This window comes from Telopea speciosissima, chromosome 1 (assembly GCF_018873765.1).
Source record: "Telopea speciosissima isolate NSW1024214 ecotype Mountain lineage chromosome 1, Tspe_v1, whole genome shotgun sequence".
Classification (NCBI taxonomy): domain Eukaryota; kingdom Viridiplantae; phylum Streptophyta; class Magnoliopsida; order Proteales; family Proteaceae; genus Telopea; species Telopea speciosissima.
In genome coordinates this window covers 77,155,534-77,182,015 of record NC_057916.1, presented here as the reverse complement: position 1 = coordinate 77,182,015, position 26,482 = coordinate 77,155,534, and the positions used below count along the sequence as shown (strand labels likewise).

Below are 26,482 nucleotides of genomic sequence, written 5' to 3'. Positions count from 1 at the left end.
TCCGGAATCACCATGTTCATGGCAAGTTAGAACACCAGGGACTTAAGTGTGTGTTCATTGGATACTCTACTACCTAGAAGGGCTACAAGTGTTATCACCCCCCTTCTTGTCGGGTCTTTGTTTCTATGGATGTTGTATTCCATGAGTCAATTGCCTACTACTCCTCGACACCTCTTCATGGAAGAGATACTTCTCCGTTTGGTGAAGATGTGCCTCCATCCGTTCCTATTCTTGGCTCTGACTCTACTTCTCAACCAATGCTTCTCTGTTTGGTGAAGATGTGCCTCCAACTGTTCCCATTCTTGGCTCCAACTCTACTTCTCCAATTTCTTTAGTCTAGAGGTATTCTTCTCCTGTTCACATTCAGCGGCCCATGAAAGTTTATGTCCGTCGTCATCGTGAGCAGCAAACAGACACCACCCCAATGGCACCTGTGACACCTGCACCACCACCTAGCCAGCCGTCATCTCTTGTCAAGGTCTTAATTTTTGATCAAGTAATACTTACTTTGATTCTCCTATTATTTCTGACTCATCTCTATTCGAAAGGGAACGAGATCTTGTACTCAACATCCTATTGCTAAGGTGGTTTCATACAACTCTCTTTCTCCTTCATATCATACCTTTGTGTCCTCCTTGTCATCTATTTCCATTCCCCAGAATTGGCAGGAAGCTATCACAAAACTGTAGTGGAAGGCAGCCATGATTGAGGAAATGCAAGCCCTAAAAAAAATGGTACTTGGGATCTGGTCTCTCTTCCACCACAGAAAAGGACACAGTTGCAAACAGTGGACCGGTACAAGGCCAAGCTGGTTGCAAGAGGATTTACCCAGACTTATGGCCTAGATTACCAGGAGATGTTTGCACCAGTTGCAAAAATGAATACCATCTGTTTGATTCTTTCTTGTGTTGTGAATCTAGGATGGGATTTACAACAACTTGACATTAACAACACATTTCTTCATGGTGAACTGGAAGAAGTGTACATGGAAATTCCTCATGGTTTCTTATGTCAGAAAACCAAGGGAAAGGTTTGCAATCTCAAGAGAGCTCTGTATGGATTGAAGTGGTCTCCTCGTGCCTGGTTTGGGAGATTTCACAAAGCTATGGTGTATGTAGGTTATACTCAAAGCAATGCTGATCACACCCTGTTCATTAAGCGGACTGGTTCCAAGATTGTTATCCTCATTGTGTACGTTGATGATATTGTTGTTATTGGGAGCATGGTTCAAAATTTCGCGACATATCGCCGAAATTTCGGTAAATTTCGGTAATTTTGACACTACCGAGAGGAGATGGGCTTCTGAAATGAAAAAAATTCAAATTTCATAGAAATTTTGGTAAATTTCAGTATATTTTGGTATATTTCGGTAAATTTCGTAGAAATATTGTGTATTGAGTACCATATTTCGGTAAATTTCGGTGAAATACTACGTGTATTGAGTATTGAACTATTGACTATTATGGAGTTTATGAGTTATGACTTATGAACTTATGCACTTAGGACTTTATGAGTTTAAACTAAAGGCTACATTTGACTTTATTTTTGTTTCATTACTTTGTTTAAATTTCTTATTATGTCTTTTAGTACTTCAACAATGTATATTTAATTATTTATAGATCAGGGTCGGCGACCGTATACTGTCAATCAAGGGTGCATACCCAAAACACCACTTTGAGTTTATTGTTTTGCAATATGAAGGTTTAAATGTGTTTATTTAGCTTAAATAAGTAATGTAATCCTAGATAGGTAGGAGACCTACTAGGAGCTAGATAACAGGATCAATAGCAAAAGGGGTTGCTGGTTCGAATGGACAACACTAGGTTTTAACTTAATTCTAGGGTTTAGGATGGGAATTTGGGAATGGGTCTTAAATGGGTTTGATATGCAGGTCTAGGGGGTTATTATGGGATAAAAATAATTGGATTTGGTTAAGTTTGAAAATCTGCAGAATTAGGGTTAGATGGTTAGATGGGACTCAAATTGGGATCGAGTGTAGGAGGGAGAGGGAGGGATGTTTGCTGGAAGTTTGGCACAGATCTGATGGTTGGAAGTTGAATGCTTGGGGATCAAGCTAAAATTCGAAGGAATAGTTGCAGGTTTAATGGAGGGGATGAAAGGCTGGCTGTAGTGATTTGATTGGGTCAATGGAAAAGGATGGATTAGGTTAGAGGATGAAGAGGGGAAGGATATATGCAGGAAACTAAATCGACTTACTGGTTTGATCTCCTTCAAAGGCAGCAGCAGCAGCTTGAAGAAGCTCGATTGATGAAGAAGAAGAACCTCCCGGTACTGGACAGACGCAAGGAGTCGTGAGAGTCCACTCACCCTAGCACCTTGAGATCCACAAAGCAACACTCACACAAGGGAGCAATAGCAGCAACAAAGGCAGCAAGAATAAAGCTGAGTTTTTATTAATCAAAATTTGTCTCCAAGGCTTTACCCCCTTACAACCTTATATAAAAGACTCAAAAATAGACTTCTACTCTAAAAAGGAAAGGCCTAACCCAATCCTTAACCTATTAGGTAACTTAAACTGACTAGGAACCTAAAATACTAAAAGAAATAGACTCAAAACATGGTTGGACTTATAGAGTCCTAATCCAACCCAACTTACATCACATGACCACTTAAGTTGTCACATGACCACTTAACCAAGTCACATGATCACTTAAATTGAACCAATTGGATGCAACTAATATGAACCGGTTCAATTAAAAAACATAAAAATAAACTAAGTATTGGGCTAATCCCGTATGCAACCTATATACCCCTAGTTTAGGCTCATTAAAGTGGCCTATTACATAGAAAACCCTTGGGATCAGAGGCCCAACATATATATATATCCCAACCCTAGACTTATTTCTAAAGAAATAAGCCCATTTCGGTGATGAATCTGCATCAATAAGGGTGTACATGAAGTATCAGGCCTTAATAATGGCCAAAAACCCACCGAGATGGACTGCTGAAATATGGCAGAAAAAATACCATATTTCGGCGATATTTCGGCCATCTAGACAAGCCCGAGATACCGATATATCGCGACATCTTAAACTATGACTGGGAGTGACACAAAGGAAATTTCTCTTCCAAAGACTTACCTTGGTCAAAAGTTTGAGATTGAAGACCTAGGTAAGCTGCGTTACTTTCTTGGTATTGAAGTTGCCCGCTCTACAAAGGGTATATTTCTATCTCAACGGAAATATACCCTTGACCTTCTATCTGAGACAGTGATGTACTGATGTTAGGTTGTAGGCCTTCAAATACTCCTCTTGAAGCGAATGTTCATCTCACTAGTAAGATTGGTGATCCAGTGGATAAGGGACAATATCAGTGATTGGTTGGAAAGCTGATTTATCTATCCCACTCGTCCTGACATTGCCATTGTTGTTAGTCTGGTAAGCCAGTATATGCATGATCCTTACTCCTCGCACTTAGAAGTTGTGTTCCGGATCTTGCGCTACTTGAAGTCTGCACCAGGAAAGGGAATCCTCCTCTCTTCTCAAGGTCATTTATGAGTTGAGGCCTTTACCGATGTTGAATGGGTCAGCTATCTAGATGATCAGCGATCTACCACCGGTTATGACACTTTTGTGAGAGGCAACCTGGTTACTTGGAGAGGTAAGAAGTAGGCAGTCGTTGCTCGATCCAGTGCTAAAGCTGAATTTCGTGCCATGTCGCATGGCATCTGTGAGTTGATGTGGCTTCAAGGTCTCTTGAAAGACCTGGACCTTCCCGTTTCCCTTCCTATGATACTTTATTGTGACAGCAAGTCCACGATTAGTATTGCTCACAATCTAATCCAGCACAATTGCACCAAGCATGTGGAGATAGATCGTCATTCATCAAAGAAAAGTTAGATCAAGGACTGCTTTGTATTCCCTTTGTAAAATCTGGAGATCAAAGAAAAGTTAGTTCAAGTCTTCCAACTCAGGACTTTCTTCGGTGTCGTCAGATCCAAGTCTCCCCTGCTTGCTGCCTATGCTGGAACAATGTGGAAGACTTAAACCACCTATTTTTTTAGTGCCCTACTTCGAAGACCATTTGGAAAGGTATTCTGAGCAAATGCTGACCTGCCCATAGAAGAATTCTCCTTTTCTCAAGAGAATGGATTTGGATGGATATGACCTATGTCGGATCCTCTTTTTGTGACACAGTTGGGAAAATGGCTTTCTGTACTGGCCTCAATCATATTTAGATGGAGCGTAATATCAGGAAATGGACCTCCAATTCTCGTTCTTATCAAAGATTTGGGATTCCATTTCTTTTGAAATCAGCTCAAAGCTTTTGTTAGCTCCTCCCTCTTTTTGTTCTGACACCCCAAGGAACAGACTTATTGTTGTATCCTGGGGTCTCTCTAATGTCTCTTTTGTTGCTCCAGCTTCCATTAGCTGAGGCTTTGGCTGGCTGTTTGCTCTTGTAATTCCCCCTGGGGGGGCTCCTTTTTTTGTTTTTCTCTCTTTGGTAATGAATTCTTTTATTCACCCAAAAAAAAAAATCTGGAGATCAGTTAGCAGATGTTTTTACAAAGGGGTTAAGTAGTAAGCTGTTTCATCCTATTGTATGCAAGTTGGGCATGTGTGACATCTATGCACCAACTTGAGGGGCAGTGTTGTAATATTAGGTGTAATATGGGTATATGGGTAAATCTGTCCATAGGGGCATTATTGTACTTGTACCTGTACGTCACTTATTATAAATAGAATAGGGATGTCACTCCGGCAGTCTAATCATTCCTCTCAATCAAACAAAAACATATCACAGCAGCCCACGCAGATCACAACAAAAACCCTACTGCAGATCTCAAGGCAGCAAACAATAGGTTGAAACAGCAACCCATAACACAACAACTAGAATAGCTATCTCCAACAAACAGCAACCCACAGGATTTTTAAAAAAAATAGTATCTTTAAAGAACACTTAGCAATATATAATAAGTCAGACAAGATATCCAAGTGGTAGAATATCTCAGATGAAAACCGTAACCATCAATAGATCTGATCTGCTTGCAGTTTCGATCGAAGGTAGTGCTAGAATAAGAGAACACAACACCAAAATATGAATGAAATCCAACGTCCTGATAGGGCTCTGCAGACAGTTTAACAAATAGCAATGAGAGTTCCTTAGGCTGCATTTGTTAAACATCTTGGGGACCAGTTCTTCTGCTCTTCTGTTCTGCGGGAACACAAGAACACCTGAAAACCGTTTGGTAAATCCGGCTTGTTCTTGTGTTCTGGCAGAACAAACCGGCACAAATATGGCCTTAAGAATAGGTTTGGAAGAACATAAAATACATGTTCTCAGCCCAAAAGACCATCATATGGAGAACTATGTGGAAGGAAAGTAACAAAAAATTCCTGTTGTTCTCGATAAAAACTCCTCAACCCTAAACTCCCAAACTTTCTCGATAAAAACTCCTCAACCCTAAACTCCCAAACTTTCTCAACACGAATTGAAGCGCCCATCATCTTCCTCCGTCAACTCTCGACCCTCCAAGCTCGACTTCCTTCTGCAAGCCAATGAAGAAGCTCTCCGGAGACCAGTTGCCACTCAGCTAAGCCCTCATTCCTCCAGCAACATCTCTCTCAGCTCTCCCACAACCACCCCTTCTACGACCGCATGCCAGCACCACCTGAACCCCTCCCTTCTCTATCACTTCCATTCCCCACCACCGCACCATCCCGCCAAGCACCAGACCTGCAACTCAATCGCAGCCCCTTTTCTCACTCCTGCAAGAACCCCACCCCCACTAAGCACCAGGCCTGCAACCCAATTGCAGCCCCTTCTCTCCCTCCCGCAAGAACCTCATCCCCCAGAACCTGAAACCCAACCCCCACCACACATCCCTGCCATATATCCCTATCCTCAAACCCATAGTTGTCACGGCGGTTAGGCGACCCAAGGCGGTGGAGAGGGCCAAAGTATAAGGCGACAGCAACTAGGCGTCCAAGGCGCCAGGACGCCTAGGTGACGCCTTGACAACTATGCAAGTCAAACCCCTGAAAGCTCCCACTCCAGCAAGTCCAATCCCTGCCACCCCTTCCTTCTATCACGAGTACCAGCAAGCCCCCTTCTTCCTCTCACCTGCAAGGCCCCCATCTGAAACCCAGCCCTCTCCTCCTCAACCTCAGCCTCTCACCCCGCAAGCCCTCTCTGCAAACCCGTAAGCCCTTCCACCTGCCGAACCTTTATATCGCACCGCCTTCAACCTATGGAGGGAGTTTCTCATCCATTGTTGGTTGGAAGCAGTTAATAGGCTAAACAATGTCACTCCGGCTGGTAATTTCCTTTCCTGCTTTTTTTTTCCTGGGTTTCTCTCTACTTTAATTTTCTGTATGTAATTTGTTTTGGATCCTTTGATCGTTTGTGAATCTGCAACTGCAGCACATAAGGAACTTGTTGAGGATTTATCTAGCACTTTAAGTATTTGTTCTTTCAAATTAAATCTTCTGGAGGTTTAATTGATATTTGGGTTAGAGTTTATATGTTATAAGGGTACTTTAGGAACTAGTTAATTAACTAGTTCCCTTATATTGTAATTTTCTGTTTTTACCTTTTACCTCCCTAGGGAGGTGTATGTAATTTCTTCTATCTAATGAAGTAATATAGGTGTGGTGGAAACAATACTCCAACACACAACATTGCACCATTTTCTCTTCTTCTCTTATTCTTCTCCTCCTTCAACCTCCTACATTCATCTTTCCCTTGTTCCCTTGCATTCTTTAACTTCCAACTATTTGGGGGGATCGAAGACTGGTTTTCTTGATGGATGCAGAAATACAGGGCAGGTAATTGCTTTGAAATTAAACTCGATCAAGCAAGTTTTTTTGTTCAATAAAAAAAGCTTCTGTTATAAAATTTTGGTGGCTTAGTTGGGTTTAGTTTATAATGTGAGTCTCTGTTTCTGTAAATCCTTATGGTTGGTGTTTGGGTCTGGCTCTGTTTCTATAAATCCTTATGGTTGGTGGATTTGGGTCTGCTTTGTTATCTAGGAAACTGACCAAGGACTGAAAGAGCCAACGTTAGTTGTGTACAAAGATGGAGAACTTGATCAGAGGCAGATGGATTCTTAAAATCAGTCCCTTTTGCCTAAAGGCATTCGTGTCCTTGTTCTTCCAATGATTATAGGACTTAGAGAAGAATAATAGTCCATGCATCCTTTTCTCTTGTATGAGCAATTTAGTTAAAGTGAACTCAAACTGAATGATGATTTGAAACTGCTATGAATTAAATCTAAAGTCACCATTACCCAATAGAGGGAAATTTGGTGTACCATCTTCTTGAGAGGGATCCTTTTTGTCTTTCAGTGTTTGATGAAAATTCTCCATACCTCACCAGCTATGAAGTGAGGCTGATATATTCAATCAACCTATGAATACTTAAATTGGGTGAGTTCTTCGCTTGACAAAGCTTGTGTTGTTGTGCCTGAAGTGAGATATCATTCTTCAAGAATGGTGTATGCCAAAGTGTTGCTTTCAAGGATCTATATGAGCTCAGGTTCTCTTGACATCTCTGTGTTAGATCAAACGCCAACTTGAAACTTACAAAATCTGTATTTTTGGTATTATATTTTTTGATATCTCAGACGAAATCTGTATTTTTCTTTTATTTAAACCTACAAATCTTTTTTTCTCTGTTGTCCATGCCAGAAATTACTACACTGGATCTGGATATGTTGGATGCACTTTTGTATGGTTGAACATGAGTAGTTCTATAATCGTTTCCTAACGGGCTTGGAATTGATGGACAGAGTTGTATTCATTTTGTTCTGTCAGCTTGCTTGAATGTAGGCTTCACTGAGCTATAGTTCATGACTCAATGTTATACACTTGTATCTTTACCCAGGAAAATACAACTTTTGAATATAATACAAGCATGTTAGGGTGCTAGATATCAGCAACTAAGGACAAGTCTGTACATACCATGGATATTGCCATTCTTTTTTATAGGCTCGCAATGCTTTAAATCTTAACTGCAATTTAGAAGCTTAGAAGCAAGGTTTGTGGCAAGGTATCATGGTTACTTGTAAATTCCAAACTCTACTTGATGGGTCTTTAGCTCACATTGGTAGAGCACTTGAAACATGAGCATGTCCTAAGCATATTACAAGGGAAGGTGGTTCGAATCCACAAAGACCCTATTTATTCAACTGGAACATGAGCATGTCTCAGCTGCGGTTGGCTTCAAGTGGATGCTTAATAAAATTAGATACAATGACATTTTCATAATTATTTTTCGAAAGTGGAATAGTATTGGCATTTTCATAAATTTTGGTAAAGGTGGGTTGGGTGGTAATGGCATTTACGTAATTATTTGGGATAATTATGATGGCAATGGCATTTCTATAAAATTTGATAACAGTGTTAAGAACTAGTAGTTCCGGAACAGGTTTTACAAAATGCCATTGCTATTCTTTTTCTATTCTGTAACTAGTTCTGGAACAGATTTACCAAACGCTGATCTCATATAGATCAAGAACACAGTTCAATAACAGAAATGAAAAAGATAGTTCTGCCAAAAGAACACAATTCCAGAACCAAATGCAACCTTAAAATTAGGAACTTCCGGATCTGACAAACCATAGGTCAGCTTAGGGTCAAATTACTCCTCTTAGGGCAGTGATTGATATCCCAAAATATGACTTAATTCTGATGGCTAAATGGTGCAATTCAGATAAGTCAAAGACAAGATGAAAAAGTGGAAAAACAGAACAGTCGTAGTTTCAGAGTAAAGTATATTTGATTTCATCAAATCAGATTAAAGTAGATCTGGTCATATATAACTTGTAGAGTAGATCAGACTAAAGTAGATCTGATCATATCTTCCAGCTACAGGAGCAGATTAATGGTAACAATAAAAGAAGAATTCAGATCAAATACGGGCAACATAAGAAACAAGGTAAAACTTCATGGGCAGAGAATTTTTCAATGGTACTTTTAACTCAGCAGCAGCAGATCTTGTACCAGCACCAACAAATGAAAAATAGTATGCACAGCAGAAGAATCATCAACCACAAGGGAAAACAATATATCACCAGCAGTTCAATACCAACAACAGATAAAAAAACCATTTGTAGCAGATCAAGGATAGCAACCGCAGATGAAGGACAACTGCAGTAGATGAACCATATCAGAAAAACATCAACAGCCACAGTAGATGACCAAGAACTCCAAAATTGCAACCATGGAGCAAGAAACCTCCAAAGAGTCCAGCCGCAGATCAAGAAAACACCATTGCAGCAACACAGGCAGCAAGATTGTTGCCAACCAAACATATCTCCTTGAAGACTCTCAAAACAGCAACAATGGATATACAGTTACTTGTTACCTCTGCTCTGATACCAAGTGACAAAGCAAAATAAAGATAACCAGCAAAGGCGAAGAAAGAGAAGAAGAAGAGACAAAGAGAATAGGAAAAGAACTACTGGTTGGAAGAGTAGAGAGCATACTCCCAATCATAGTTATCAAGGCGTCGCCTAGGCGTCCAGGCTCCTTGGGCGCCTTGCCGCCTTGCTGGTGTCGCCTTGATTTTAGCCCCTCTAAAACACCATGGTCGCCTTGCCGCCTTGATAACTATGCTCCCAATTGGTAGATATGTATTGTATTTATAAATACTAAAAATAAAAGGAATACAATAAATTCCCTGGCTTATGCATATTTAACACAAGACCAAAATAATAAGAAACCATTACAAAAATACCCCTATGGTATAAGTGTATAACAAAAACCTTCATTTCTTAACAGGGTGTGCATGTGGAGACAGCACGTCAAGGCTGGTCCAAACACCACCAGAGCATTAATTATAATGGTAAGAGAAAAAAAAAATCATACAAAGGCACATATAGAAAGCGTCTCTTCAAGAGGCCACCCTCCCTCTTCTCTTTCAGACACTTGGAAGGATGGAATGGACAACCTAGAACATCCATCTGTTGGAAATTTTCCGAACTGGACACCCCAATAGTGCCCAAGTATATGAAAATAAACAAGGCGGCACAAAATGAGGTATCTTTTTATTACAGTGAGTTGGTGGAAATGTTGAATTCATTAAGGTTCTGACCCATGCTGCCACATGTCCTATCCTGTTTTGGACTTCTCTGCCCAAAGTAACCACTGAATTTCTGTTTTATAAAATAATGAGATGACGAGAAAAGAGATATCTTTTTGTTACATGGAGAAAAACCATCTCAGTGAACTTTCCACATGAACAGAAGGTGAGGTAGAGGAAATGTCAAATTCATTAGGATTTTAACCTGTGTTGCCACATGTAACATACAAAGGGCCAAATTCCAAAACATGTAAGGTATAGATATGTAATGAATCCATTCCTCAGGGATGATCTAATGCTGAGAAAGTAATAAAGAGATCCAGGAATAACATAAGGTATTTCAATAAAAGTTACCCCTCCTTTGGAAGAATTTGGTGAAATGAGCGGTATCAGTATTAGCAAAACAACAACCGCCAAGTCCTGGAAAGGGAAAAGGCAAAAGAAAGAAAGGCAGACAATAAGTTGAAACAGTTCCTATCAGCTTCAAAATTCACAATGCAAATACCAAATAAACCAAGGTTTGATGACTCAAGGTGCAATAGATTGAGGGGGGAGAAACATTGAAAAGCAAGCAGCATAACTTGAAATCATAACAATAACAATAATGATGGTGATCACACTTAATTTAAAAAAGAAAAGCCGAAGACCCAATTGCAATATTCAAAGCATCATTCATGCATACTAACCAGAAATACCATTCAGATATGCTAAAGATGCTCATCAAGAGTATGTAATAGCAAATCAGTGACTTGGTAGTATACCAGAGGGTACACCAGTACAAAAGCCAATCAATGCTCATTGCTCATTCAAGATATGACACGTGCAGAAAAGTTGTCATACTTTAATTAATCGGATGTCGTCTTCTGCTCTTCATAATAAATCTTCATTTTTGTTGTTTTCCCTAACAACCCCTTATTTAGTTTACCGCCCGGTATTTTTGAATGCAAATGTCTTGTTCATAATCTTCGTCTTAACATCGATAAACTGTCTCTCATGCTATAAAGTTTATCTTTCTTGGATACTCTCGCACCCAAAAAGGCTACCGTTGTTATGATCTTATCACTCGTCAGCAGTTTGTTAGTGCTAATGTTACATTTGTTGAGAATACTCCCTACTTTGGTGCTTCTATTTCTGACTTAGGGCCTGTTTCTCCTAGTCTCCCACGTATTCCTCAAGTCATTCCTCTGAAAGATTCTAACCCTAAATCCGCAGGAGTACCATTGAAGGTATACAAGTGTCATCCCAAGCAGTCACCGCCACCTCAAGTCATTCCTCAGCTCTCCCAATCCGATTCTTTGCCTAGAGGGTCTTCTTCCATTGACGACTTGCCTATTGCTCTTCGGAAAGGTACTTGTTCTTGTACTAAGAACTCTTTGGTTGCCTATCTGATTGCTAATTATGTTTCCATTTCTCACCTTTCTATTTCTCTTTTTCTGCCCTCTCATTGATCTCCCACGCTATTACTACAAAATACCAATATGCTCTATCTCAGCCTGGGTGGAAGTCAACCATGGATGTGAAAATGGATGACTTGCTATCTTCAGTTCTTCCAAGACTTGGACCCCAGTAGATGTACCTCCCAATAAGAATTTTGTGCGGTGTCATTTGGTGTATAATATTAAATATAACCCTAACGGTTTGGTTAAGCGCCTCAAAGCTCATTTGGTTGCTAAAGGCTATACTCAAACCTATGGGATAGACTATTTTGAAATCTTCCCTCTTGTTGCTCATTTGAATTCTGCGAGAGTTTTTATCTCTTTGGTTGTTAATCTTAATTGGCCTTTTTTTCAGCTAGACATCAAGAATGCCTTTTCGCATGGTGATTTGCCTGAGGAGGCTGATATGGAGCAACCTCTTGGGCATGTTGCTCATGGGGAGAGTTCTCAGAAAATTTGCAGGCTGAATAAAGTAAGTTATGGGTTGAAAGAGTCCCCGAGAGCATGGTTTGATAAATTTAGTAGAGTTGTTGTTGGTTGAGACTTTTCTCAATGCTACTCAGATTACTCGATATTCATTCGAAGGTTGTTCAAAATAAGAAAGGGCTTAGTTTGTCTCAATGGTCTCAATGGAAGTATGTTCTTGATCTTCTGAGTGAGACAGGAATGTTAGGCTGTAAGCATATAGATACTCCTATGGACTCTCGTGTCAAACTTGGGGTGCCTAATGACAAGAAATTTGCAGACAAACATCAGTATCAGAGGTTAGTCAGCAAACTTTTATATCTTACTGTTACCCAATCTGATATATCCTTTAATATCAGTGTGATTAGTCAATTTATGGAAATCACCTAAGCAGATTCATTGGGGGGCAGCAAGTCATATACTAAGATTCCTTAAGGGTGCTCCAAGGAAAGGTCTTATTTATCGTCATAATGGTCACACCAATATTATTGGTTATTCTAATGTTGATTGGGCTGGTGTTGATGGTGATCGGAGATCTACTATAGGCTACTGAACCTTTGTCGGGGATAATCTTGTTACATGGAAGAGTAAAAACCAAACTACAATAGCTCGTTCAAATGTTGAAGCTGACTATAGAGCAATGGCTCACACTGCAGCTGAGTTGATGTGGCTTAGATCCTTTGTTCAGGAGCTTGGTTTTCTGATCAGTATACCAATGGACATATTCTGTGATAACCAGGTAGCTATTTATATTGTTGGTAATCTTGTTTATCATGAGAGGACTAAGAATATTGAAGTGGACTGTCATTTTGTTCGGGATGTAATGATGAAGAAATTGATTTTCACTCTGTTTGTCAGCTCTAATAATCAACTTTGAGACTTGATTACCAAACCCTTGTTTCAAAATGCATTTCTCCAAGGGTGTTCCAAGCTGAGCATGGGTAATATCTATGCTCCAGCTTAAAGGGAAGGATAAGTTATGTAGTTATGTGGGTCAACTTTATGGGTTTAGATGTATGTGTCAGTTCTATATGTTAGGAGTACTGTTGTCATAGTTGTCATAGTCTTTACTTTTAAGTCGGTTCTGGGTGTGGACCCAGTCTTTTCGTTGTAATTGCTCTTTGATTAATATAAATAGACTTCCCTACCCCAAGGTTTGAGTATTATGCCCATTACTCAAACCATAGGTTGTGTTCTCTTCCCTTCTCTCATCTTCTCTTCAACTTATCTCTTCTCCTTTCTTCTCTTCGTTCTTTCTTATGACTATGTACTGATTCAGGTTCTGTTATTGTTACACACATCATTAGTTTAATTTGATTGTAAATCACTGGTCCTTCTGCAATAGCCGATAACTTTAGTGCTTCACTGTATTTGATTTTGTTTGTTATGCCAATCTGGGTTTGATAGTTGGACACACAACCGGATATTAGTCTAATCCAAGTAATAAAAAGTGTGGAAACGAAATTACTCTAGAACTAGGACTACTTATAAACCATAGTAAAAGAAACTTTATTTTTTTTTAAAGGGCAAATCTTCATCTTACTTCTCGAAGCAACTTTTAAGAAGGAAAGCACTGAAATTAAAATAGGGTAAAGTACACGTACCCCCCTATAATGCACCCAATATTCCTCGTACCCCCTAAGGTTCTGAAAAGTCCACGTACCACCCCTACTTTACCCCCCTAATTCCAGATAAGTCCAAACCGTTAAGTTTAGCCGTTAAGTGCTAAGAACTTGACCATTCTACCCTTTTTTCTATGTTTATAAATTTGAAAAGACGTAATTGCCCTGACCTATTTGTTCATAATATGAAAAGACCTTTTTGCCCTAACCTAATTTGATAAGACCTTTTTACCTCCACTATTTGTTCTTAAGAACCTAACCCAACCTAATTACTAAAATGCCCTTGCTAGGGCATAATTACCAACCCTCATCTTCCCCAAAATCCATCTCCGTCGTCGTCATCGTCATCATCATCGTCCTTGTCCGCCTAATTAACTCTTATACCGTCCCCCTCAGTAGCCGCAGTAAGAAAGAATGGCGGCTAAGAGGCTTCTTGATGAGTCCTGTCGTGAACCCAACGAGCCAGATCCCAAAAAGATTAGAACTACACCTTCTTTCGCAGCGTTCGTATCGATCGAACTTTATCGGAAAAGTCTATTTGATCCCCTTCTCTTTTCTCCTTATATCTACTTTTGTTATTCTTAAAATATATCTTCCCCAACATTTCCAGAGTTTAGTTTTAAGGGAAGTTGATTTTTATTGTTTCCTACTGATTTCATGCATTATCTTGTACTATTTACTCATTTCTCCTACAAATGATAGACTCATACTGTGTTTAATTAATTTCATTGTTGGCAATCTAAACAAACCCTTGGTGCAATCTGTTTTTGGAGTCCTAATTTTTTTGGAATGACTTAAAACGAAGGATTAATTACTTACTTCGTTTTTTTCTTTCTTCTAATCTCTTAACAGTGTAATTGGAGAAGTTATGATGCTGAAATCGTTCCAGAAATTTATTTCAACCTTGGAGCCATTGGTTCGAAGAGTGGTATGATGAAGAAGAAACCCTCTCCATCAAATCATGTTTTATTATGACTAATTACAGTTTTGGTTTAAAAACTTGGACTCTGGAAGAAACCCTCTCCTCTCTAAGTGTTCTAAACATAATCTTTATCAATCTGTGGCCTTAATTAATTATTATTAGGTGAATGAAGAGGTGGAATGTGTGCTTCAACGCACTATTTTTGTTTGCTTGCTTCGTTTGCAGGTGTGATGGCTTTCCTTGCCCCCTTTTGATGACTTGATCTCCGTTCTCCATTACCGGACTTGAATAGATCCCTTTTGATGATTTGATAGAAGTTTGAGAGAAGTTTCAGAAATGGAAGATGGATTTTGGGGAAGATGAGGGTATTTTGGTAATTATGCCCTAGCAAGGGCATTTTGGTAATTAAGTTGGGTTAGGTTCTTAAGAACAAATAGTGGGGCTAAAAGGGTCTTATCAAATTAGGTTAGGGCAAAAAGGTCTTTTCATATTATGAACAAATAGGCCAGGGCAATTAGGTCTTTTCAAATTTATAAACATAGAAAAAAGGGTAAAATGGTCAAGTTTTTAGCACTTAACGGCTAAACTTAACGGTTTGGACTTATCTGGAATTAGGGGGGTAAAGTAGGGGTGGTACGTGGAATTTGCAGGGGTGGTACATGGACTTTTCAGAACCTTAGGGGGGTACGAGGAATATTGGGTGCATTATAGGGGGATACGTGTACTTTACCCATTAAAATATGCAAACAATAAATATTGAAGAATGTTGTTAATTTCATTTTACTCTGAAGAAGATAGTTGGAAGAGAAACAAAAATATGAAGAGTTTATCAGCTTTATCATAAGTAAGACCTATTCTCTCCCATTATCCCTTTCTTTTAATCTTTCCTTTTTTTTTTCTTTGAACACAAGGTATGTGACCAGAGGATAGTTGCACACAGGTTGCCTCAGACGAGTTCATGGTAGCATAGTGCACTAGAAAACCTGTGAAGAAAACATTCACCCCAGAAAGGAAGTACTACCTGAAAAAGTAGAACAGAAAAAGTAGCACGTCCGTGACGTGATGTGCTCTCACCTCGTTCCTGCAACACCTGAAGAAGAGTCCAGGGTTACCAATGTATTGATTTACTTTTGCCTCAGCAGAAATATCAATTACTTTTTACTGAATCATCTTTGCTGAAACTTAGTTACAACATACTTTGCAAGTAAAGCATTAAGGAAAAACTTTATAAGAATTTAACAGCTCTTTTCTCTCTCTTTTTTAATCAGCAATAAAAAACTTTACAAGAATTTAACAGCTCTTTTCTCTCTCTTTTTTAATCAGCAATAAAAAGAAAAAATCCATTCATCTCTAAATCAATCATGTACATGTATATCGGAAATTGTTCACACTTTACAAATAACTCCTCGAAACAAAACATTCATAAAAAGTAGATCCCCTATACAACAGTTTTCAAGCAAGAAAAACCAATTGGAAGCTAAAGAACCCCTATGCAAACCAATGAATTCCTTCAATGCAAGAGCTTGATGTTGCTACATTTCATTCAGAAATATTATAGAATTTTCTACAACATATTGTCCTTGTGTCTCTATGCTCTTATACATATCCGTGCTGCTTTTGTTAGTAATATCAATCTAATGTGACACCATAGTAGTATAGTACCACACGTGCATGTATACAGCCAGCACTTGACGATGAATGATAGCTTAAGAACTATCCCATCCAATAGAATACAATAGAAACTACAATCATGTAAAACAAGCAACTCAATCAATAACAAGCATCTAATATATCCCTCCAAAAATCTACAAAAGATTCTAAATTCACATTAGAAAACTTCAGATTTGAGAAACATAACTCTGGTAGATGCAATATCCAACCTTGAAATGCATTGTTCTTCGGAAGTCGCAATTTTTAATCGGCGTGAGAAAGTGCTCAACTCCCCCTACCATACGTATGGTTATTATTTTGACAAGGTAATAAAATGAATGCATACATCTATACAATGCTAAACAAAATATGCCACAAGTGACCCTCTAACAGGTTGCATGAGCTAAAACCACTGACACAAAATCCTAAAATCCCCAGACTTGACAAAAGAAATGGCTGGTGAAAAAGTCAATGACCTCGACTTTGCTTGTACATTGAGCTCATAGGACAACAGTAAATAGTGAAGGAAACTTTGACCACTCCAGACAGTCCCACAGCTAATGGAACTGCTGGAAGCAGCCAGCAAACTGATTACAGGTTACAACACAACATGAAGGTACATTACCACTACCCTTGTTGATGGTTACAAAATCCATGAACCTAACATCATTAAGAAATAACACCAGAAATGGCCTTACCGCTTTTGATGTAGCAACCATGCCTCCAGAAGCAGAATGGCAGCAAAAGGCCATGCAACCCCACAGCCATGTATAATATAAATGATGGAGTATCAAGTCATGGACTCAATGGACACAGGATGAGCCAACAAGCCCAATGGACCTTGAGCAATTAACAACCACTTGACATATTTGGGTGTGTGCCGTCCCAACAGAATTGTTACACTCTATAGACCTAAGAATTTGAAGCACAATTGTTAAATCATCAATCCTTCGGTCAAATGCCAAAGCATACAAATTGATGTTGTCAACAAACCCTCGTTGACCTTAGTAGGTTCCTATAAAGATAGATATCATTACAATCAAAGAAATAACCTTGACAAAAGGAAAAGGACAATGTAAGAGTTTCATCCCCAGGTTAGTCAGAATGTGCCTCTGTGGTAAAGAAAATCTTACTTCTAGAATAAGAAGTTTCACATACGCTGGAGACAAAAACTGACAGTAATCTGAACCACTTTGTTTATTCAAAATGGAAAAATTTCTCATGATTATATACTGTGGATAATTGCCTTCATGAGAATGAAGATCTCTTTCCCTTTTGTTTGCTTCTCTGTTTTGAGCATGTGATGGCTCTTTCTCTGTAGATTTTTTTTCTTTTCTACTAATAAATTCATAATTTATCTAAAAAGAAAAAACTCATGATTGTCACCTGAAGGACTACAGCAGTTGAAGATAACGCCAGGCCATTCCCTATGACAATTGCTGCAGGACTCGACTGCCCAGAAACAAAATGAGCAACCAGACCAACAACCACTGCAGTAACTAAGGCCTGCACTCCATTACACATATTCAAGAAGTTAAATTATGCATCAGATACATGCAAAGAAAAACATCTGGACGAAAGCGCAAATAAATTTGCCTATCACCTGGGCTGAACCTAAACCGAAAACATATTTCTTCATTGAACTTAGTCTTTCCACAGAGAGCTGCAAAATACGAATGATGGGTCTAGTCTGTGATTCTTCGGGAAATAAAGCAATTGAATACACAGGAAAAAAACAGCATGTCCGCATGGAAACTAAGATCAAGATTTCAAGAACCCCACCTCAAGACCAATATTGAATAGCAAGAAGACAACTCCAAATTCAGCAATTGCCTTGGTCCCATGTACGTGACGAATGATAGAGAGACCATACGGCCCAATCAAGATACCAGCAGCCAGGTATCCAAGTACAGGACTACCTAAACATTGCACCAAATAGAAGACATGCCCTCAACAACAAAATTAGAAGAAATGGACGCATAGAAACAACTTTAGAAGGCACTATTTGTGCTCTGATATGTGTGATGCTATATGTAACAGTATTTTTCTTCTTTGGGGATTATTGTATATGTGAAAATCATCATTCTCTCACTGACAGCATAATTGTCTGAATGATTCAAGGTTAATAGTGAATAAAGTGCAAGGAGAGTACACAAAAGCTCTCACTCTTCTCTCTTTATTTCTTCTCCTTTGTTTTTTTTCTTCTTGCTTGTTCTATAAACCCTAAATCCAATCCAACTTTCCAACTTCATCAAAGGGGAATTCATGAACAAGAAGAGTTCAACATCATCTGACCATGGATGTTTTCTATACCATACTAACACAAGAGAATGAATCATCAATCTTGCTTCCTGCAAATTCTCCTTTTGGGTTTTGAAGTTTGAAATTGTTTCTGGTTAAGCAACATCCATGGTCTCTAACCTGGATAGCAGCTTTTGGTCATGGAGGACGTCTGATGAATCCAGGACTAAAAGTGTCCCAATTTGGTAGCCTTTCAGTTTCCATTAAATTCAAGATTGGACATTGAGATGTGTCTCATCCATCTAATGTTTATCTTCAATGTTACTGTAGGCTCCAGTTTTGGTGTTTCTGTTGGATTATAAAAGCGAAAAATAACTAAGATTATCTCCTGAGTCCCGAGTACTGTCACACAGCCTCTTTTTTTTAGAGGGAGATACCACGTCATGTTTGGTAAAAAATTGAAGTTCAGATGAATTTTGTTCTTGTAACAGTTTAAATTGGGAAATCTGATTCTCAAATTCGTCCAAGCAGTTCTTAGCCATCGAGTTGTCGATGTGAAACCCGCAAAAAAAATATATATATTGAACTTTTGGAACCCGAGTGATTTCAGATTTTGGTTCAATATTTCCCATGCTAACCTCAAGCTATGGGCAGCATCACATCTTTTTCCTATGCTTGGCATGCTGGTTTGATGGCCTGCGAAGCCTCTCTCTGTCTTGGGCCGAATCCCAGGTAAGAATCCCATTTTATATGTATATATGTTGTATTTTTAATTAATTAGTGTATTAGGGGCAGAATAGTAATTTTTACCTAGTGGGACCCCGCACCAGAGCTACCTGTGTCGGGTCTGCTGGCTAGACAGGCTGCAGGACCTCCCCCTTAATTAAACTCAATGTAAGTATAATTTAAAATATATTTATATAGCGTTTTGTACGACCAAATAGGGTTAAAAGGGTATTTTAGTAAAATTGACTCTGTAGGACCCAGTTCCCCAGTGGGGAATGTAATTCCGGACAATTACCCGTATCCGGATCATCCCTAATGTCGCATGACATCATTCTGTAGCTGGAATAAGGTAATAAATACAAAAGAATCAATTTTAGCAATAATTTATAACCAAATGACCATTCTGCCCCTTAGTGGTTAAGTATCATATATATATATATATATATATATATATATATATATATATATATATATATATAACTTCTCTTAAGTTATTTACAAACCACATAACAAGTTAGAGAAGCTGAAAAATCCGTTCTAGCTTGGAGAAGGAAGAAAGAAAAGGGAAAAGAGAAGAGAAGAAGAGGGATTAGAGGTTGTTCTTGAGGGCTTACCACCTACAACTGAACTTGAACTTGAATCTCCATTAGAAGTGATTCCAGCATCTGTTCTGCCTCTAATTTCTGGTAAGCCCTAAAAACTCTTGCTGTTTCCTTTTCTTTCTCCTCTTAATTTACTGGATTTCAATCCAAGTATACCTGAAATAAAAATTCTGCCATTAAAGCTCTAAGTTTGAGCTCAAGTAATAAGAATCTTACCCAATTGCTTGCTATCCTAATGCTATTTAGGCTCAATTATGCCTGAATTTCCATGGCAATACCTCTAATAAGCCCAATTTCTGTCCCCAATGACTAGTCCATGAACCCTAGATAAGAAATTTAGGTTTAATTGAAAAAATTCCTAAATTAACTAACTAATTATGAAATAGGAACCCAAAATAGATTGACCCACCTTGAATTAATGTTAAAACTCCTAATTTGGGCCATGCATGCAAAGATCTGGCCAATTGAAGCAAAACCCCCAAATTCGGACACTGACCCGGATGCTGTTGCAGGCCTAGGGGCGGTCGACCGGCTCACTAGAAGTCTGCATCCGGCTGCCTCTTTTTGTGTGATTGTTGGACTGATTCCTTAGGGTTTGACCTAAACTATTACCCTCACTGATATATGATGTTTTGATGTTTATTTAAGACTGTTTTACTCCATTTTTTGTGAGGATTACTTGGCCTTTTGGGTTTCTAACTGACTAGGTTTATCGACTATCTCAGGTAATGGGATTTGACCTTAATTTCCTGCGTGTTTATCACATTAATTTCAACTTTATGCTGAATGCCATACTCATGCATCATTACCTCTATACCTGGAGCATGTAGTTTTTTAGCTTTTATTTAATGCATTAGACTGCATGTAAAATAGGTTACACAAAGACATACTGCATTGCATTTGCATTGATTATTTATATGATGTGAATTTATGATGATGGAATTCGGTAATTTATAACTCGGATCACGCATTTCATCATGTTTAGACGCGCACCGGGCTAGGTTGATATTCATTACCCAAGATCGCGCCCTTACCAACAAGGGGAAAGGTATCGACAACCCGTGGCAGAGACCAATGTGTTAGTTCCGCGATGCCATCTTCTGTCCCATGTTAGCGGGTCCCTAATTCCGCTGTGGGAATAAATAGGCAGGGTTGGTCATTTGGGGGTCTGTCGGGGTCCGATGTGTTAGTTCCGAAACTGGCGGGTCCTCACCGTGGTAGAATGGTTTCGCTCGGGTGACCGAAGGGTTAGTTCCGGGACCGAGGTTAGCATCTACCACTAGTAGTAATACTTATACCCCATGAGACTTAGTATCTGTCTTAGGAAAATGTTAGTTTAGCACACGATCATCGGATTTATTGTATTTGTATGCTTGTACCCCCTCATGGGCTCATTGAGAGCTCACCCTGTGGATATCCTTATTTTTCAATGATTTAGTTACTTCTAATGTTGGATTTGCATGCTGAGTTTGAAGTGCACGATACTTTGTGCGCACGTGATGATTGTGCAACCTCCTGATCTTGGCCTGATAGTCCAGGCTACCTGCCCACTCTTTTATGCTTTATAAATGCTTTATATAGTTATAGTATAGTTTCTTGTATACTTTTACTCAGTGGTACCTTTTGAGAACTGTATAGTTGTATCACAAGCCTTATCATTTATATAAATGAAATATCACTTAGACTTCTCTTACTAATGATGTTATCTCTATTAATTAAATTGTTTCCGCTGCCTCTGATTACTATGTCTGTGAGCAATGATTGTAAATAGGGTACTGCACTTGTGATCCTTGGGGATTGGTTGGATGTTAGAGACATCCCGCCACACTTGGCCCTTAATAACCAGGCCGGGGTGTGACAGTTGATTTTGTTTTTCTTTTAATTGTTTCTATCAGACCAACGAAACAAGCATGAAATTTGGAATTCAGTTTAGTTTGAGCACCTGATAGTCATCTTGTTGGACAATATCTGCAGGCCTCCATTGTTCATTATTTTTATTGATCATGGAAATGCAGCTGTTGGAACCATAGTTCAAAAACTCCCCAAAACTTCGCTACATGTCCAAGACTAAATAGAAGGCGAAACCCAGAATCAGCACACCATTTCGCCGAAATTTCGCGCATTTCGGTCGAAATTTCGGTCATTTCTGTTATGTCTAAATTATAGACATAAATGCATTGTTGCGGGGAAATTTGGTAAAATTTTACCATTTTCAGTGCATTTTGCTAATTTAGATCTGACCGAAATGGCCTACCGAAACAAGTTTTAAAACTATGGTTGGAACAGCCAAGTGAGATAGATGTTTAAGGGCATTGTGATGAATATTGCATCTGCTTTTGTTTTTTTTTTGGATGAATAAAAATTTAATTGCAAAGAAAAGGGGGGGAAGGGATATACAAGCCCGAAGGCCAAGAGGCCCAAAACTAAGTAGGGCGCAAAATAGTGGATGGGAGACCCCAGGAGACAACAATAAGTCTGTTCCTTGGGGAATCAGTCACACTAGTCAAGGGGAGGGAGTTAGCTTTAGATGATACATCAAAGAAGATGGCCTTCCAAATCTTGTCCATAGAGCGGGAGTTGGATGTCCATCTTCTAAGGTTACGCTCCATCCAAATGTGAGAAATAGTAGCACAAAAGGCAAGTTTTCCAACCGTGTCACAAAGCAAGTTCCCACCAAAAGTCATATGAATCCAAACCCATTCCCGAGAAAGCGGAAGAGGTCTTCTACGAGCAGGCCAGTAATGGCGGAGAACCCGATTCCAGATGGAGGCAGCAAATGGGCAAGTGAAGAAAAGATGGTCTATGTCTTCGTAACCATTCCAACAAAGACAGCATCTGGGGGAGACTTGCATGTGGCGGTGGATGAGAAAGGCCTGAGTTGGGAGGCAATTTGCTATGACACGCCAAGCAGTGAAACTCTGCCTAGGGATGTGGCCTTTGTACCAAACCACTTTTTGCCAAGGACAGGGGGTCCCTCTATGTCTAACCATGTCCCAAGCGGGGTGGGCGCTGAATGTGCCTGTGGAGGAGGGAAGCCAAATGGTGGTGTCCCCTCTGCCTCTATGACCGGGAGGAATAGGGGGGAGGGAACTCCAGAGGACGGCAAGGGGGGGAGAGATGTGGGAGGGGACCATGAGCCATTGGTAATGATGGAAGCCACTGGGGCAAGTCTGTCCAAGCCGGAATCATAGATGGCACGGGGGCTGACTATAGAGGCCAGGACACCTGAAGGATGCCAATTATCGAGCCAAAGATAGGTCTGCAACCCATCGTCAATCCTGCAAGAAATAGCAGCCTTGGCAATGTGCCTCACTTGAAGAATTTTGCGCCAAATCCAGGAAGAGTCTGAGCTATAGCTGACAGTCCAAATAGAGTCTCTATGCAGAGGCCCCGCATACACCCAGGAAGTCCAAATACTAGACTTGTTGGAGAGAAGCTTCCAAACCAGCTTGATAGAGCCCGCTAGATTGACATCTTTAATCCTTCTGAGACCCAGACCTCCTTCAGCTCTGGGGAGGCAAATAGAGGACCAGCTCTTAGGGTGGAGGAACCTGGCAGAGTCCACACCTTTCCAGAGGAAAGCACACATAATGGATTCGGCAGCCTTGATAGTTGCCTTGGGGAGACCATACCAATATATATAGCAAGACTGGAGAACCAATCTGATGAGCTCAAGGCGACCTGCATAGGATAGAAGCTTGGCTTTCCAAAGCTGAAGTCTCTTGCGGAGAAGGTCAAGGATGGGGTTACAGTGATGGGCAGTCAGTCTAGCTGGTATGAGGGGCAGGCCAAGGTAGCGGACAGGTAAGGTGGCAATGGGGAAGCCAGTGATGGTGGAGAGGGCCGCTTTGGTCGTGTCAGGAACCCCAGCAATGAAGATTTGGGATTTAAGACGGTTAATGCGAAGACTTGAGAGATCCTGAAAAAGGTGGAGGGAGGACATAATGTGCTCAATGGAGGAGGGGATGGTCTTGGAGAAGATCATTAGGTCATCCGCAAAAGCAAGGTGGGTCAGGTTGGTATCTGCTTTTGTTTATCAGTGGTTGTTGATAAATTGATGATAGTGGTTGTTGATAAATTGATGATAGGGCCACGAGGCATTTGGTGGCATTTTCAGGTATGAAAGCTCGCGCTTTCTCCAGTGTCATCAAGGCAATGCCTATTGCCTAGTCAGGCCTAGGCAACAACCCCAGTGACAGCTAATTGAGCAAGCACCTTCACACCCAAATTTGCTCTTAGGCAGAGTCTTGTTGGTGACTGCCCAGACAATAGAACTACAGAACGTTTGTAAATGTTCTTTTGTAGTTTCTATCATACTCAAATACAAGTTCAGAAACTGCTGCTTACAGCAGCATCAGCCACAACAGAATTTATGATTGACAAATGAGTACATTTGGTGATAAGAGGGTGGGCCTTGGTGCAACGGTAAGTGATGCAAACCCGGGTTCGAATAACCCTTATTGGGTTGCTTGCGGGGCCACCCAAGCAAGGAAACACTCAAATCCAAGGTTTAGCGGCAGAATGGTAAATAATTCAATATCTATAAAGGGGGTGGCAATTCTGTAAATAAGTTGGAGTTCATAAGGGAATGGCAGGATTGTAATTTAATGGAATCAACTATATACAAGGAAACTATATAAAAAGAAAAAAGTGAATGGAACAATACGTAAGGTGGAGGGGTATTCTTGGAAGAAAAATTAATGACACTCAAAAGGGACTAAAGGTTAAAGGTGGGGGCATAACAGGAATTAAGGGTTTAGCGAGGATAAATCATGGCAATGAGGCTATCGTCTTCAACCTCTAAACTCAAACCAGAAGCGGAAATACTAGATGGGCTTCGAAGTTGGAACTCAATCAAATCGAGTTGGATGAACTCAAAATTCAAGAGATGTGTTACTGGTTTATTCATCTATTAAATTCAGTACGCGATAGAAGAATTCAGCAACCTAAAAATCCTAGAAATAGCCTGCAACAATTGTCTAATGCAAATACAAAACTGATCTGAAGTTTAGTTCGATTCTCTCAGGAAGAAAAGATTCTGCAAATAATACTCCAAGGTTTGGGTCGCTCAGGAAAGGGGTTTCTTCAACCCTAATCACAGGGAGAAAAGAGAGGAGAGAAGAGATAATGGAGGCCCAAAACAGGACCTGCTGTTACTGCCAGAAACAGAGTAACAGTATAGGTATTTAAAGAACAGAAATAAAAGAAAGGGAATGGTTAATAGAAGAGTAGAGAATGATTGCTGGGAAGTGAAGAGGAGAGAGAAGAATAATGATGAAGATGGAGAAGTAAAGAGAGAGAGAGATGAGAGAGATTTAGAGAGAGAGGATCAGAACCGAGAGAGAAAGAGAGAGGTCTCACAACCTGATTTGTACCAGTCTGGTTATAAAACCATTCAAAACTTTCATTCCAAAATCTTCGTAAAACAACAGTTTCTAACTTGTATGTGAATAGAAAATAAAGACTCCTAATTGAGACTCATAACTGAAATAAAATCCTAATCAACTCTATCTTTAATTAACCTATTAAAATTTAGAAAGGACTCTACCGCTAATAGATAACCCATTCAAAGTAAAAGATTACAAGAGAAAATCCCAATAATAAATCTAAATAAATAAATAACTAAATATTCAATTAAACCCAAAAACCTAATTGGAACCGGTTCGTCTTCATATGGGTCCCCCAACAGGTTTGGGCCGATTCATGGGATTGCTCCTGCATCAGTAAGGTTGCTCCGTTGTGACCAAGTGGACATGGGTTTGAGTCTGGAAACAGCCTCTCTACCAAAGCAGGGGTAAGGCAGCGTACATTATGACCCTCCCCAGACCCCGAAGTGGTAGGAGCCACGTCCACTGGGTATGCCTTTTTAAATGAGTGCATTTGGTGAATAGAAGCCAGAAACCAAGCATATCATTAACCGTTACAACTACAATCAAACCAGTTTGCAAGATGGTCATAGAAAAAAATAAGACAGTTGAAGAAATTCATAAATCAGCAATAGTTATGAAATGGGAGCAATATGAATTCCTTGTGAAGAACTGCAATACAATTTTACATTGCCATGGACAAAAGGTAGACATCAGTTGTTTAATCATGGAAAACTCATGAAGCAACGAGCTTGGGACCTCTTGTTTGCTATCTAAAATCAGCAGGGAATCCAGGAACAAAAAATAATCATATTTAAAAAAGTTTTCTGTTTTATGATTCTATGTTTACAGACTTTTTTGGATGGGGGGAGAGAAGAAGTAAATAGAACAGATGTCTATGGCATATCATACAGAAATTCCGAAGGTAAAAGACAGAATACAGGAATCAACTTAACCTCCAGGAATTTTTTGAAATAGAGGCACAAATATAACACTTGCAAGGAGTAACCACAGCATGTCAAAGAGGGAAGCCTCCTCCTCATTTATCTGAAAGAAGAGTTACAGAATAGTAAGAAATTAAAATTTCTTTTTGTAGTAAGTCCAGAATATTTCTTTTATACTTTTCCCACAATAAGAAGACAGTGGCACTCAACAAGCTCAAGAAAATCCAGAAAGTATGCTAGGTCTTTTAAGTCATAAGTAAAATGTTAAAAAGGAAAGAGGGCATGCACCTGTTGATGAGGTAACATTTCAATTAATTTCTTCACTCTCTTAGGAAACCTCTGTATTTCTCTGATCAAAGGCTTTGCATTTGAAGAGACTTCTCCAATACCAGTGGTAATGACATCTGGCTGTTGAAGCAGCTGAGTACTCCTCTCAGCCCGATTAATCAGCAAGGAGACCCTGT

The 26,482-nt window shown here is 39.6% G+C and overlaps 1 protein-coding gene across 1 annotated transcript in view; it reads right to left on the bottom strand.

The window, feature by feature from the left end:
- The window catches only part of LOC122662585 (K(+) efflux antiporter 2, chloroplastic-like), an 82,108-nt gene that overhangs the window by 45,693 nt on the left and 9,933 nt on the right, over positions 1-26,482 (bottom strand). The window contains exons 3-9 of the mRNA XM_043858254.1: positions 26,307-26,478; positions 26,031-26,121; positions 17,922-18,058; positions 17,743-17,802; positions 17,526-17,645; positions 15,511-15,579; positions 10,399-10,464 (exon numbers count right to left, since the gene is read on the bottom strand). Of these exons, the coding sequence (XP_043714189.1) occupies positions 10,399-10,464; positions 15,511-15,579; positions 17,526-17,645; positions 17,743-17,802; positions 17,922-18,058; positions 26,031-26,121; positions 26,307-26,478 (715 nt within the window). The remainder of the gene's footprint in view (positions 1-10,398; positions 10,465-15,510; positions 15,580-17,525; positions 17,646-17,742; positions 17,803-17,921; positions 18,059-26,030; positions 26,122-26,306; positions 26,479-26,482) is intronic.